The 15,998-nt window shown below is 43.0% G+C and overlaps 1 protein-coding gene across 15 annotated transcripts in view; it reads left to right on the top strand.

Annotated features, from left to right (window-relative positions):
- The window catches only part of syngap1b (synaptic Ras GTPase activating protein 1b), a 63,903-nt gene that overhangs the window by 23,895 nt on the left and 24,010 nt on the right, over positions 1-15,998 (top strand). For 12 of the 15 annotated variants that reach the window (XM_057044480.1, XM_057044477.1, XM_057044476.1 and 9 more), the window contains 5 exons: positions 9,116-9,207; positions 12,268-12,389; positions 13,391-13,544; positions 13,798-13,896; positions 15,517-15,756. In XM_057044480.1, coding sequence (XP_056900460.1) covers positions 9,116-9,207; positions 12,268-12,389; positions 13,391-13,544; positions 13,798-13,896; positions 15,517-15,756 — 707 coding nt within the window. Of the gene's footprint in view, positions 1-3,434; positions 5,057-9,115; positions 9,604-12,267; positions 12,398-13,390; positions 13,545-13,797; positions 13,897-15,516; positions 15,757-15,998 lie in introns of those variants that run through there. The other 3 variants (XM_057044488.1, XM_057044473.1, XM_057044489.1) reach the window with 3 other exon arrangements.

Genomic DNA, 15,998 nt, shown 5'->3' with positions numbered 1-15,998 from the left:
AAGGGAAGTGGTTAGTAATATCATCCAAACCTGAGTAGAGGCCATTTATAACTTCAATAATTTTTCCTCTTTAAGAGGCAGCTTTCTTTCTAGGATCCAGCTCGGATGTAGGAAGGTCAGCAGCTTGATAGAATTCACAACATTGCTGGTGAACGGTGCGTCCTCGGAGTGTCCCTCACATCAGCTGAATCTCTACTGGCTCCCGGTGGATTTGACATTGGCAAATGATTCACACATTTTTCACTTACAGAGAGATCCTGAACACAATATTCATGTCGCAGGGGGTGAATTCTGGTCACTGTTTCACATGACTCAAAAAGGGCTGTATGTTTTTGACTTTATTACTTGCTTACAGAGGCAAGAGAAGTTTGCTAAGCTCATTTATTGTCTCCAACAGGACCGAATAGGCCGAGCAAGCATGCTGTATTGCTTTAGTTATGCACAGCCCATCTTGACAACAATGACTTGTTACACACAGCAGTGTCCACTCATAAAAGAGTGTTTTGGCTTTGACTCCCTTTTTGCAACAGAGAAGCTCTGTACAAAGTTCATAGTGTCAGCAATTAGGTAGACCTCTGCCTCCAAATCAAATCAAAGGCATTACTGCAACAATGGGTGTATGGTGTTACTGGGATATGTGCCTTTATTTTCTCCTGGATATTGGCAAAATAGCTGGACATATGGCTTACACCACCAGAAAAAGCTTTAAATGTGATACGTGGATATTTTCATCTCGTCTCTCGAAACAAAAAAGGTCTCTGATGTGAAAAAAGTGAAAAATCTGCTGGGGTGTTAGCTACACTGTAGAAAAATATGTGAGGCGGCTAGATTCTTGTAAAACAGAAGATCAAAAACTTTCCTGGTAATTCCTTGGTCTTTACTTTGGCTTGGCAAAGGACTTGCTCTCTGGTCTTGCAGCAAACAAAGCAGTAACCTCTGAGTCTGTATGTTGGGCCACCGAATGTAAAAATGTCACAACTAATTTCTTCACATTTAGCTAAATTTTGTAACCGCTGTTATATACAATCATCTGGTATGGTTTTCTTCTAATCCATTATCTTAATCAATATTTTAGAGGAGGCATATTTTGATAGTCCTACAGGGCCCTATCAAATAATGCTCCCTGCGACTCAGCGTAAGCAATAATTATTTATCAGATCTTCATATTCATAATCCAATATGCAACCTAATGGTATCTACATATGAACTCTTACCACATGATTTAATAACCATGCGAGGTGTACAATGTCATCATTATGGGGGGACGGGGTTCTGCGCTGGTTGAGGTAGAGCTTTAGTTTTACATTCGGTGAGAAATTTAACATTTACATTTAACATTTATAAATAATATTTAGATTTACATTTCACGTTTGCTTTTAGACTTTGTTAGATTTAGATAAATGTGAGAAAACTAGCTGTAAGTGACACTAAAGTAAGCATATGATGAAAATGCACATGCAATTTAAGTGCGTACACAGAACTATATAACGGTATGTAAAAATAACTGCAGACAGACCTGAAGGCTTCTTCTCCTGGGGAGAATGTTGGCGTCCTCGCTGAAGTCCTGTAATGCACTCTGTCATGAGACTGATGGCGGATTGTAGATTACATCCCAGTCTGTGAAGAGGATACATCAACTCCAGTAATTATAGCTTTCAATCATCAGATTTGCTTTTGAAGAACAGATTTGGAGATATAGTTTTTCAAGTGGGAACAGCCCCAGCGAACAGCATAATTAATTATACTTCTTGCTATAGTTTTTTTTGTTATTAGAGAATGATCTGTCCAAAAACATTTAAAAAACATATATTACCATTTTCTGCTGTGGTCAATAAGTCATGTTACATGGAAGACTTCAAATATTTCGGACAGTGCTGTAATTATGGGGCATTTTAGTGTGATGTGTTTGACGAAGTCAGTCCCTTTGTCATGTTTTTTTGATGGTCTCTGTAACAAAGGTGTAAATGCTTCCCGGTTAATTTTAATTATAAAAATCCAAAAACACGATTGAAGTGATTCTTATAGGACGAGGTCCTTCCCAGATTCAACTACATGTGAACCGGTGGAATGTAATAATGATCCACAGATAAGTAAGATTCAGAATTAAATGTTGGAAGGTGCCAGAAAATGGTGCGTTTCCTGAAGCAGTACAGACTTGTGTAATGATGATAGGAAGAGTAATTGATACGAAGAGCAAGAAGGGACAGATGATTTAGCCAGCAGGACAGCATCAGGCTTCAGACAATGGTAACCATGGAAATAATTACAGAGCTGTTTAAGGAAGAGGGAGACCGTTTAAGAGAGGAGAGAAAGAAAACTACAGCAATCCTGTAAGCCAATCCTTGGAGAAGAGAAAATCATGAGAGGTTAAAGAATAATTCTAATACAATCAATTAAGACTTCAAATAAAAGGCTTTTTTATTAAAAATGACAACTGTTGTAGATGGAATACTAGAGCTCTCCATCCGCCCTCCTCAGCTGGGGCTTCCTCTGTCTTGGTTTTTGGGTTTATTAACTGTAATTCAGTTGGCTTCGGATCAGTCACTGAATTCTACTTTTACAATATTTCATTTCTTTACCTCCAGTGTATTTAAGGTCAGTATCCATTTTCACTCAGCCGGTCTGTTTGTTTCCGCTTGCTAACTTTGACCACCGTTTTTGTAGTTTTCATCGCAATGTTTACATTTAATATTTCTTGAATGAAAAGGTTTTTATTGCATTCAATTATTTTTTGTATCAACAACTGTAGTTATCTTCAAACTGAATTATTTTTTAATCTATACACACAGTAGATTGTCCACGTGTTATTTCAATTGGTGCTGTGCATGTTTAGTGTCACAATTCAGTTCTGAAAAGTTGGTTCAAACCCGCAGTTGTCATGGAAACAGAACAGAGATACCCTTGACCCCTCTGGCAGTGATGATTGCCCATTACTGAAAGCCCAACGAGGGCTGATGGTGGTAAAAGTAAAAATTAAAAAAAAGTCGCTGCCTCATTTGAATAAGATCAAATGTATTTTTAGCACAAGTAAACTCGGTAAAGCGCAGGTGAATCACACAGCCTTCATTTACACGCAGATAAACCAGCAAACAGCCTGGAAACGTATTAACCAGGCTGCGTGGATGGACAGTATCAGCCATGCGTAATCACTTGCTTACATGTTTCCCCACATATTCAGCCTTGAATAATCTTAACACTGGTATGTGTTTGTGTGTTTGTGTGTGTGTGTGTGTGTGAGAGAGAGAGAGGGAGGGAGTGAGGGAGGGAGGGAGAGAGAATATGTGAAACTGGGAAAATGAAAAAGCGAGACAAAACAGTTGAAAGCTTCTTATACCAGCTTAAAATGACCAAGGTCCCAGGAAGGCTGCAGCCAACCCCACCCCGTTTAAATGCTGCCCCCCTTCTAACACACGCACGCGCACTGGGAACAGAGAAACAGAGAGAGACGAGGAGTTTGCATGCAGTGCTCTCGAGCAGTCAGCCTTCTTCCTCCCAGAGCTGCTCTGCCGTCCACCTGTGAGGCTTCTCTCAGCAGCCTGGAGGTGACGCAGTTTTTGCGGGCGCTCCTTTAATCCTGCGCGCTTTTTTGCGCTCTCTTCTGAGCCATTTACTCATTTCTCCGCTCGGATCTTTTTCTGTGATTTTTTTTCTCTCCCTTTCTGATCAAAAAAGACTTTTTAGTGACTTATTCCCATCTGCGGTTGGCGCGATCAGGAGAGATTGGCGCCGCTTTCTCCTCCTGACGCACGTTTATGATTTGGCGATGGATACGCACGCACTTGGACGGACGCGCACGCACGTAAACGCACACGCGGACAGGCGCTCCCGCAGTTAAGCGCCCGTTTTCTCCGTGGTCTTTACGTATCGCGCATCAAACAAGCGATTGCAGTCTGACAAGCAGAAGGCGGAGACGCACAGAGGAGAGCGCACTTTCCTGATAGAAAGATGAGAGAAATTGTCCTCAGTGGATCTGCCATCGATCACGGGATCTGCGACTGTCGGGTCGGGGCGGAGGGCACCGGGAAGAAAGGACAAGGAGAGGCCGGGGAGGCAGAGCCTCCAGCCGAAGTGTTTGCTTTGGAAGAGCCGCTGCTGCTGCCGCTGCCACTGCCGCTGCCACTGCCATTAACGCTGCCACTGCCGCGCTGGGGAGACGGGGAACGGATGAACAGCGCGCTGTGAAATGATAACGCTGCTTTGGAGAGCTCGCCTTGCCGTCGCTGCACCTCTTACTAATTAGCACGCATATGATGAAGACAGCCCCACTTAATAACTGTCAGCCTATAATGCACCAAACGGGACACTTTGGGGGCAGTTTAGAGCTAAATTATGCATTTAGTTCAGGGTCGAAGGGCGAATTTACCATGATGCACAAGTTTAACTTTGTGTAATGGAAATTTCTTTCTAGTGAAATTTGGCTGTTGTGTTGCGGTGACGTCACGTATTCCAAGGCAAAAATCAGCCCTTATTCCATTCTAGAACAGGGTACGTAGTGAGTTTAAGGTCGTAGCGATGTGGAATTTATGGTTTCCATTAGTTTTATTAAAGAGTTTACTAATGTGTAGTTTTCGTGGTAGAGTTTTTTGGGTGTGATATGTTTCAAGTTCACCAGACTATTGGGGTTCCTAATATATTTATATGAATTTACTGACTTTGATTTAGGGTTTGTGGTAGTAGAGGCCGTTAGGCTAATCTTTATTCATAGACCTATTTGAATTATTATTACAAGGGCATATAAACATTCATACTCTTAGTCAGTTTTCTGATAGATTGACTACATGTGCAATAATTCTCTGAAACCTGAACACAACCTTAAGAACTCTTCAGAGGACGGCGGCCTGCTTATCACGGAGGCGGACACACGTGTGCCGTGACACCTGTGGGCAGATGTCATGTGCATATGCAGCTACTCCCTCATTTATAGCCATTAATGTCACCGTGTACGTTTGGAGTTCAAACCAAGCCTGGAATTCAGCCTGGAGCTTTAGCTGACGTCACTGTGGGGTCTCACGGTTACTGTTGAAGTCTGGACACTAACAAGCCCCACTTCAGCTAGGTAGGACATGTTTAACTTCTCAGCTGACTTTATTGGATTCATGTATGTCTGATGGCACCATTTCATATGCGTGTTTCTTTGGCTGTTTGGAAATTGGCTGTTTCCTCCAATGATACAATGATCGTTTCTCACCACCTGTGTTCTGTGTCCAATTTCTCCCCGTGAGAGAGAGGTGTGAATACCACAGGATCTGATCGGTACATTGAGCGTTGTCACGGGCGTCGCGCTGCCAGCTGCTGTTAATTCTTGCACATAACATGCACCGACATGCATCACATGCGTGGGGGCGCACCCTTACATACATGTGGTAGTTCACTTCAGTCTTTGTACATGCGGATGTCTTTTTGAGGCGCTTTAAGAAGGAGGAGGAGGAGGGGGGGGGGGGGGGTCAAAGAAATGTCACACCGTATCGGTAGTTGAGGAAATAATTCACCACATCTTCCTTGCACCACTGGCCACAGACTATATCTGTAATTATGTAATAAGTGGTGCAACGGCACTGAAGAAGCAGCTCTCAGCTTTGCTGTCTCGGTATATGGTTTGAAAGCTAACAGAGAGCTAACCAGCATTCTGTCAAAGGCAAACACACAAAAAGCCCTGAGCATTTGAGCACCACGAAGACACACTCCCCAGATGCCTCCCACTGCGCCTCTCTTTACCCCCTCCCTCCTCACAGCTCCGCTCAACGCCTTTGCCCATGTTTCCGTCTCTGTTTTCTCCTGTAGCTTCTTTCTGCATCTTGTCTTTATTTTGTGTAGCCTTGCTCTCACACTGTCCCTCACTCCTACGTGGCGCACAAACACACATACACACAGTGTTCCTTTTCTGTATTTTTTAAATCAGCCTCTCATCATTTGAGTCTATATCCTCCCTCCCACTCTTTTAACTCTCTCCATCTCCCTGTTCTGTCAGCTGGAACATTCAACACCCACGCGTTACCTCTTCAGCTTTCAGCTTGACATCACATTCAAAATGAGCAAGAACATAATTTCTCATGTTGCTCTGGCACATGGCTACAAATGTGAAGGCATAGGCAGGATGCTTGCATGCATGGACACGCGTTTTTACAGGCTATATGACTATAAGCTTTGGCTTATGGGTCTATGTTTTGATCCAATGTGTTATTATTATTATTGTTATGCAACAGTCTAATATCCTGAATTTGACTTTTATAACTAATTTTAAACATTAATAACAACAATGTATATAAATATAGATAACAAGGAGACATGGTGGGTCTGGTTTTCCCCTCATTTTTATAGATAGATCAAATCTTGCCAAATGAAATATTACAGTATTGTCAGTTATGGACTAAGCTGAGCAATGGGCAGGCAGGGCAATGTCATTAACGCCTCGCACTGCCCCAGCCGCGGTAGGCGGTGCAGGCACCCCCACCAACGCACGGTCTGAGGATCCCAGTATGCAAAGGCAGTCAGGGGACCAGTGACGAGCAAGTGTGCTGGATACGTCTGCCACGTGTCCTAGATGTGTACCTCACGCGTGAAAAGGGAAGAGCCCAGTGGTGCTGGTCTGTTAGCACAGGCCCCACCGGCGACCACCAGGCCCCCCTGGCACCCTCGTGGACCCTGTTTGTGACAGGAAGAAACATTAACATGTGGCGGCTAGTGCAGGTAATTTTGCATGGCTCTGGTACCGCTCCTCCTGCCAAGCGTAGCTGTCGTGCTGCCAGGGTGTTGCCCTCCATTGCCCCCCCAACAACAATGTCAAAATTTGATACAGTACCATAATGTTGTAACTGATGGCTAGAGGAGTTTGGTGGAAGTAGAGAGATATGATAGAAAGAGTAATACAAGCCCAGGCCAGCCCACCTGATGGGTTTGACTACAAGATAAGGGAGCCATGGATTTGCATGCACTGCAAGAAGCAGTAACCGAGGTAACCGTCTCATCCCTTAGCCCAGGGGTCGGCAACCCAAAATGTTGAAAGAGCCATATTGGACCAAAAAATACAATAAACAAATCTGTCTGGAGCCGCAAAAAATTAAAAGTCTTATATAAGACTTATAATGAAGGCAACACATGCTGTAAGTGTCTATATTAGCTATATTAGCTACTGTCAAAATGATCAGTAGGCTACAAATCCATAATGAGCCTTCATAACCAAATGTTTATTTTCCCTGCAGTGGAGAGAATGATGCATCACGTGGCTGCTCTGCTGTACGATGGCGCTTTAAGTTTAACTTCCAAACGATTCGGTCCAAGAACTGTTGAATCCTCTGTTCTCCTCAGCTATCTTTCCCTTTTTCCCTTTGGTATCCATGGCCCATGACACACCCGCCCGTTTGTGTGCAACAGCCACCTGTCTGGCAGCACGCCGAGCTGAAATAAATGTGTGTTGCATCCTATGATGTAAATCTTCAGTGACAGAGATGTTGAAATTAAAAATTTATTATACACATTTATACAGCATTGGAAAACTTTAAGAATATTTCTCATGTTTTCCTCCTACAGTAATTATATTATATCAAAAAAATATATTCACACCATCTTTTTCCATTTTCATATTTTTGAAAAAGCTCTAGGGAGCCACTAGAGCGGCGCTAAAGAGCCACAGGCGGCTCTAGAGCCACGGGTTGCCGACCCCTGCCTTAACCTGCCTGGGTCCAGCCTTCAAGTTCAGTCCCACAACACTGAATAGAGGATTTGGGAATTTGTCAGCCATGTTTCTTTAGTGAGATTAACATGATCAATCCACACCTAACCTTTTTAATTCAGCTTTTTAATTATTTAATTCAATAATTAATGTTTCATTGGACAATAACAGAGTATTGCCATAGATTATGTGCAAGACCTTCATTCCGACAGCCGATTATAATGTGATCATCATGTTAATGAATATCAATATAAAGATTTAGAATCAAAAAGACAACCCTGATTATTGTCTTCTGCCTCTGGTGATAGTTGTCACATCACATCAGAGAGAGAGAGAGTTGAGAAAGAGAGAGAGAGAGAGAGACTGGGTCTATATTTGAAATTAAATGGTCCTTTAGAAAAATATTTATTACACATTTACTAAATGTTGTGGCAGTATAATAGCAGTAAAACAGTTTTAATTTAAAACAGCTAGAGACTGAAACTGCTGCAGCCAGATCTAAATGCTGTTTCTGCTTTCTTGTTTTAATTATTGCCTGCTTCATTGCAAACCCACGACATCTCCTACCATAATCACCATCACCCAGGTGATCCAGAATTCTGATTATTACCGCCCACACATCCTGTCATGACACTTGAAGAGTGCTTGTTTAGGCTGAATAATAGTCATGGAATAAATGCGTGGTCAGTTGTGGCTCTTTTACCTGCTACCGTTAGCATGCGGCATGATTGGACAGGCTGGTGGGGACATGTGGACAGCCTGCTAAGGAAAGCTTTGTTGCTGGCTTAGAACGGGACCAGTTCTTGGCTCGGATAGAGGACACTGGACAAACTGGTCCACCATCATCAGCACCAAGCTGCTGTCCCCATCAGATCTCTCCTTCCTATTGAACTTTACATTGGTAACATTAACCTGTAACCTACAGGCATCTACATACAGCATCTCAATAATGTGCATATTTATCGGTTTCCACAGTCACATATTGTGATTTATTCTTGATTCAATATCCATGTTGGTTTTTATTTTACGCCGAATGGTTCTGGTTTTTTTCATATGGTACAGGTGGCTTGGATTTCCCTCAGGATAAATCTATCCATCTCTCTCTGGAATTATGTTAGTATCGGAGACCTTTTCATTAGTCTGATAACAGCTGTGGTGCTCTATCTTCTGGCTCATGTCTGTGAGTCTTGCTGGTATCTCTGCAGGTGCTTTCTTAGCCTTTGTTGTGAGTTGTGGATTTTGCAAGATATTTTACCTGCTAGAAATTTTAGGGGCGGCGTGTTTGCAGTCTTCAGAGATGTTCTCGGGCAGCAGGTTAAACTTTGATCCTTCTCGTCAAGCTTTAAAATGTGTCACTGGCTAGATTATGGCAGGTCATGTGATCCAGACACAAAATTCTAGATGTTCTCATATTAACGCTCGGGTCACCCTTTCTTTCTCTGTCAGATCATCGCACCCGGCGGAAGAGTATAGCCACAGGAAAGCAGCCCAGCATGGACGTCTCTCCCACTGCCCCCCTTCAACCCTTCCGACAATCCGTGAGTAACCCCCTCTTTTCCCGGCCTCACTCGCTGTCTACAAACCTCCCGCTGTCCCTTCTCCCCGTTCCTGCCCTAAATCCACCACCACACCCCCGCGGCCACCAGGCCGGCGGCAGCCTGCTTCCGCCACCCCCTCCCTCCCGGGTCTCTCCCACTGCTGTCCTGTGCCAGCAGCGGCAGCAGCAGCAGCTTAAAGGCTCCATGAAATGGCCTGGCACACCCTCCAAACCCTGCTCACTGCCCCTTCCCTCCTCCTTGTCCTTCACCTTGCCCTCCTCACCTGCTGCATCCTCCTCCTTTCCCCACTTCTTGCACTGGGGTGGAGACTGGATGGCTGCTGGTTCGAGTCCAGTGGCTAGAGGACCGTTTGTAGCACCACTGCCCCCTTTTGAGGTATGTTACGCAGTCATTATTGAAGCAGAGTGGCTACGTTCACGTGTTTAAATGTTGAAATATCATCATAGAGAAGGTGGTCCATCCTCTTCATTTGAAGTGACTTCATCACTTCGTGAAGACCAGATTTGGTAAAAATGGTGCACTTTATTATTAATGCATTATTGATGCAACATGCTAGTGCTCGTGCAAGAAAACTGACAGTACTGACAGTTTCCGCAGACAAGATGAAATGATGCCAGTCACTTTAACGCTCCTACATGTGGCACATGCTACGCTCAAGTGAGGTTCACAAGCTGATAAAAGAATTTCATCTCACTCAGAAATGATTTAAAGCTGTAATGTGTGGTGGAAACAGAACAGCCTCTGGCTTTCCAAAAAAATTGGATGTTAAGTAAGAAGGTCTTGAAGCTGTCAACATTCTTTAATGTCAACAAAATGGCCGTCCTTCCTTCCATCAGATCTGATTTATATCTCCAAACATTTAGGACACAGAGGAAGGGAGGGGTTACCTTTCAGCAATAATCCATTGCTCTTTTGCCCAGCTGCGGGTTCCTTCGTGTGCATCCCTGGGTATAAAATAAAGAGCGTTTATTCCGCAGTTTGCAGTCACCAAAATAGAGTTTGGTCCATAATGTGCCAGGAACCAAATTCTGAGTTGATTCCTGCTGAATTTTCTGAAGAGGTACCAACAGTGACCATTTCTGTCCCTCCAGATCTTCCCACTTTTACAGTTTCAGTAATAATAATGTGTGATTGTGATCAGAGATTTTAAATTGATCAGACTAGTCATCCATATTTTCCTTTTGTTTCTAAAGTCGAGATATCTCTTAGATATCTCTAATCTGCAGCAGCCATTTTTAACCAAATAGACTTAGCTTGACCCAAAGGTGACCCTCATACCATAGTCAAGTCCTCAGTTCTCCTATAGTTCTCACTTCTCCAGCAGTTCTCTCTCTCTTCTGTTTTGATTTTTTACTTTTACAAACTAAAATAGGTGATCTGGAGCCGGTGTGGATTTAACTCTGCAGGACTTATGTCATGTTATTGAGTTGATAGATGATAAAATCATTCTCCCACTGAGTGAAGCACTGTGGCGTGAAAGTGGAACCTGAAACAGAAACAGAAAAAACTGACGATAGGAAGTATAAAACTTTGATACCTTTAAAGCATTTACACATTTACAAGGGTGACACCAAATGGTCCCCGGAAGGCAGCATTTCACCTGGTTGCATCGAAAACACGGTTTAACAGTTTTGGTCAGCTCATTGCAGATCAGTGCGTCTGATCTGAGTGTTGGTTTAAAATGAATTATCTTTGCCGTTTTGTCCAAAGAGACTTTGCCTGAGCTCAAAATGCACTTTGCACAGACAGAACTAAACTAACACACCCCTAGTTATTCTCCACCACTTGAGACTTGTTTCTGGGACAGACCCAACATTATGTTATCACATACATTAAATATATGTCGGGTTGTTACCTCTGACCTACCCGACCTAACGTAACACCATAAGCGTCACAACAAAAGAAGCAATCAGCAGAGCTGGAGGAGCAGCTCAAACCTTCTGTGAGGTATTTTTGTCAAAGGAGTCTGGTTCCTTTGAAGAGGACGATTCGGTTTTCTTTTACGATTAGAGCTGTCTGACATCAAGGTAACGGGAGAAAAATGCTCTAAAAATAGCATTCTCTTAAAATAATTTGTTTTTCAAACATCACTTTGTGAAGACGATGACGTGATCTTAATTAAAAATCTTTTATTGATCATGCATACAAAAGTGTTCAAGTCCATAGAAGTCCATATAATTAAAGGCTGTTATCAGTACTTTAGTGTTTAAAGTGGAGCCCCTGACCGGCACTATTGGACGAGGGTGTGGATCAATCAATCAATCTTTATTTATACAGCATCTTTTACAATCAAAATTGTTTCTAGGCGCCTTCCAGAATCCCAGCGCCTGACCCCCAACAAGCAACAGTGGCAGGAAAAACTCCCCTTTAACAGGAAGAAACCTTGAGCAGGACCAGGCTCATGTAGGGGGACCCTCCTGCTGATGGATTTGATTCAAAGCAAAATTTTCAATTTTTGTGATAATCACTCCATAAATACTCATTTTGTAGCCAAACAAATTTGTTTGATTTATCCATGACAACCATTCAATAGTCATTTACTGTCAGAATTATGGCTAATGCCCCCGTGCCTATAGGCAAAGAGGTATGGAAATGTAGAATTCTGTAGGTTTAAAAGTGCAGAGCTCATTAATTTAAGCAAAATAAAGCAAACAATTTGTTATTGCCATGAGGAATTGATTCCATTTGCTTGAAAAAACCAAAACAAAATCAGTACATATTCAGAAATTAGAGCAACTTTAGAACTTGAAGCATGTGTGCATGAACACATCAAGAGAATTGTCCAAAGAGGATGGACAGTTGTGATGTTGTTGAGGAAATGCACTCTTGTATTAACAGTGTCTTCCTCCTCCTTCTTACCATCACATTCATTTATGTCTTTCTGAAATACTTCATCCATCCCTCCCCATCACACTGCCAAACTAAACCCTATTCAATCCCTCCACTTCTTTCCTTTCTTTGAAACTCCACCCCACACATGGCCACCCCACCACCTGCTCGCCCCCGCTCTTGTTTTCCTCCCCCTGCAACCTGCTCCAGAGCTTCCTCAGCAAGAGGTTAAAGGGTTCCATCAAGAGGGCTAAGAGTCAACCCAAACTGGACCGAAGCAGCAGTTTTCGCCACATGATCCTCCCCCGTTTCCGCAGTGCTGATCAAGACAGGTCAGTAAGTGAGTGTGAGAGCCATTTCTCTACATTATTAATTGGTGTTGTGGGTTTTTTTTCACTTTCATGCTAAACCAAAGTGTCAGATGCACTTCAAAAGCCATTTGGTGGCTTTATGGACCATAATGAGTTGATAGGATTTCCATGTTTAATCATATCTCCTTCATATAATGTACATAACTGTCACACCACTGGTTTTCTCCTTATGAAACAGTAAAATATACTGTGCTTAACAAATATATTACAGTACAATATATATTATGTGTGTGTGTGTGTGTGTGTGTGTGTGTGTGTGTGTGTTTAAATGGTAAAATATACGTTTTGCTGAACTACAGAAAGCATCGTGTTTATGTCTGCTGAAAAGCAGGAGAAGGTTTTGATGTTAGATGTTTTCCATAATGGTCTGAGGTGCTACACACGTGCATAAAAACAATGGCAGCAGGCATAAAAGCTGCTATAAGGAGGAGGAGCTCATTTTCTGGTTAAAATACACACACACACACACACCACACACACACACACATATATATATATATATATACACAGTATATTTGTTCTACCTAATAAATAACAATGCTATATTTTAGTCTGATACAAGGTGGTCAAATAATATTTTAAAATGCTCAGACCTGTAAAGTGTTATTTATGCCTACAGAAGTTATTTCCAATTAGTAACATTGGCCTCAACCCCAACTTTAAAAAAGGGCTCCGTTGAAACCGAACCCTGTTATTGATCTCAGAAGCTAAGGCAATTAGAGGATCGAGTCCACCACCCTTCCTGTCACAAAGAGAAGAAAATGGATTTGGCGTGGTTTTTTTGGGTTGTTTTATTGTGTTTTTAAGCAGCGGTGATGGAAGCGGATGATGAGTCTGTTGATCGTTCATGTCTAACCATCAGACCTTGAACTTACCACCAAAGGTCTCTCCATCATAGACCTTTAGCACCACTTTGTGAAATGAACCTCTCCTCGACCTCACAGGCATCACTCTTCTTTCAGGACCCGTTTAATGCAGAGCTTCAAAGAGTCCCACTCCCATGAATCTTTGCTATCCCCCAGTAGTGCTGCCGAGGCACTGGACCTCACGCTAGATGAGGACGCCATTATCAAACCTGTCCACTCCAGCATCCTGGGACAAGAGTACTGCTTTGAGGTGAGAACCGGGCTGCATGATGTGGACAGAACCACAGTCAAATGTACAGAGCAAGAGGAACCACCAGAAACTGTGATTGAAATGTAAGGTCTCTACATTTGGACTATGTTAGCCTCTATACTGACTGTCAGCCTTTCCGCCACCGCTCTACTAGTCCAACTTTCTAGGTAGTAAGAGAAAATTCCAGATGCAGTCTCCGTAGTTACTAATGGCTGTGATTGGTTGTTGAATTCACTATTGGCTATAACCTCAGGTGACTACGGCATCAGGAACCAAGTGCTTTGCATGTCGCTCCGCTGCAGAGAGAGACAAATGGATCGAGAACCTGCAAAGAGCTGTCAAGCCCAACAAGGTGAGGGGAGAGAAAGGGATGCAGGAGAGGAAAATGAAAGATGATCCCTCTGTCTGTGTGTCTCTCTCCTCCTCATCTCCCCTTGTTGTCTGTTTCCAGTTCGAGTGCACCACGATAGGTCTGTGTGTGAACTCCATCCCAGTGTCTTGTGTGTTTCTGTGTTGGAGGATTCGCAGCTAAATGAAAGCTTTAGGAGGTGATGACAAACAATGGAGGCTCCAACATGCTGAAAAATATGTAATAAGACACCATAGTTCAGCATCTACCACTAACCAAATTGAGGATGGTCGTTCATGTAGGATCCAATAGAAAAAAAACACAGTCTTAATATTATTTTCTCCTCGACTGGGAAAAAAATAGACGTTAAATCCAAAGAAATCATTACAAATTACACGAGTCCATGTTCGGTTTTTGTTGTGTTTACTTCTGTCTCCTTCGCCCCAACTGAAATTGTCTCATTTTTGTAAATGGTGCAGACCCAGATTCACTTTTCCTTTAAAAAAAGAAAAAAAAGCCGAGGACAGGAAAAGCTGATGATGTCGCTCCTAGCGTCTGATTCCTGACTGGTTCTTCTGAGTCAGCGTGTAAAACATGACCACAAAATCAAAGCAGCCCAGCCCAGACGCCAGAGGTCCGAGCGGCCTGTTCTGTGCATAAGTGTGGCAGTCATGTAACGTTGCACAGCAGTTGTTTGCTAAACCTTGAAGAGAGTTAGAAATGATGTTTTGTTGAGTCCTGAATCAGTGTGAGTGGGAACATGGACCACCCCTGAATGACTGGTCCAGATGCTCAGGCTGCAGGGATGCTGGCGGAGTCGTGGACCTCCAACGATGGTGCCTTTAACGATGTTCTGATTCCATCTTAGAGCAGATGCTGAAGAGACAGAGATAGCATTAGTCTAAAACTGTAGTGAGAACATATCAAATCATTCTACTTGTATGTTTGAACAGTTTTTGGAGGACTAGAATTCCTGGCTGCACTGTGTGTACCGGTCACATCCAGCAAACTTGGAGGTTCGGATTTAATTCGGTCATTTATGCTGCGCTGCGTTTCAAAGGGCTTGCAAATGGATAAATTAGGAAATGTGGATTTAACCCAGGGTCTGATATCGAACGTTCTAAGATAATGACTTCAGAATCAACTGGGGGATGAACTACAATGAAATGAGAAGCCAGCTGAAATGACTCCACCGCCTTTCAGCGCAACATCCCCCGACAACATGAGACCTTCTCTGCCCGCGGGGATCTCAGATATAGCCCAGGCTTTGTATCATTAACAGGAAGTCATAAACAGTTCACCGTGTTTGTCCCTCGTCTCACCACTGCCCTCCTCTTACCCTTCAAAGCGTCTGTTGTGTCTCTTTTCTGTGTCTCTGTCATGCTGTTTTCTGTCTCTGTACCCAGTTTATTAAACCCGGTGTTCACTGCCAGTAGCCGAAGTGCTGTCATCACCAATAACTTTGTCCCGGTATTGACTCTGGTCTCTTGTTGGACTAGCTCCGCCCCCACCTGAAGACTGCACAGATGCTTTTTTGTTTCTAATCTCGACGATTATTTCGGTTTTGCTGCACATTTGTTTGTATAAAGCTCTGTTTAACGCTGGTCTCCGTCCCCCCCGCAGGACAACAGTCGTAGGGTGGACAACGTGCTGAAACTGTGGATCATTGAGGCCCGTGAGCTTCCGGCCAAGAAGCGCTACTACTGCGAACTTTGTCTGGATGACATGCTGTACGCCCGAACCACCAGCAAGCCTCGCACTGACACTGTTTTTTGGGGCGAGCACTTTGAGTTCAACAATCTTCCTGCCGTTCGCAACCTGCGTCTTCATCTGTACAAGGAGACCGATAAGAAGAGACGCAAGGTAATAAAGTGACCTGAGAATGAGGTCATTGGTCTCCAAACTGCTAAAAAACACATTTTATTGAAAACAGAGTGTAGCTGTAAATGAAATAGAAGCAATAATACAGCATATAATAATATGGAAATACTGTATGTTTACAAGACACAGTATTTTTGTACACTTATTGGCATCATATGACCGTTTTATTGCTTTAAGCGGCACTTGCAAAGCATTTTTTACTTATACAATTGTGAAAAATTGAA

Source organism: Takifugu flavidus, chromosome 10, assembly GCF_003711565.1.
Source record: "Takifugu flavidus isolate HTHZ2018 chromosome 10, ASM371156v2, whole genome shotgun sequence".
NCBI classification, from domain to species: Eukaryota; Metazoa; Chordata; class Actinopteri; order Tetraodontiformes; family Tetraodontidae; genus Takifugu; species Takifugu flavidus.
The sequence above is the reverse complement of the archived record's forward strand: the minus strand, read 5'-3'. Positions and strand labels throughout refer to the sequence as shown.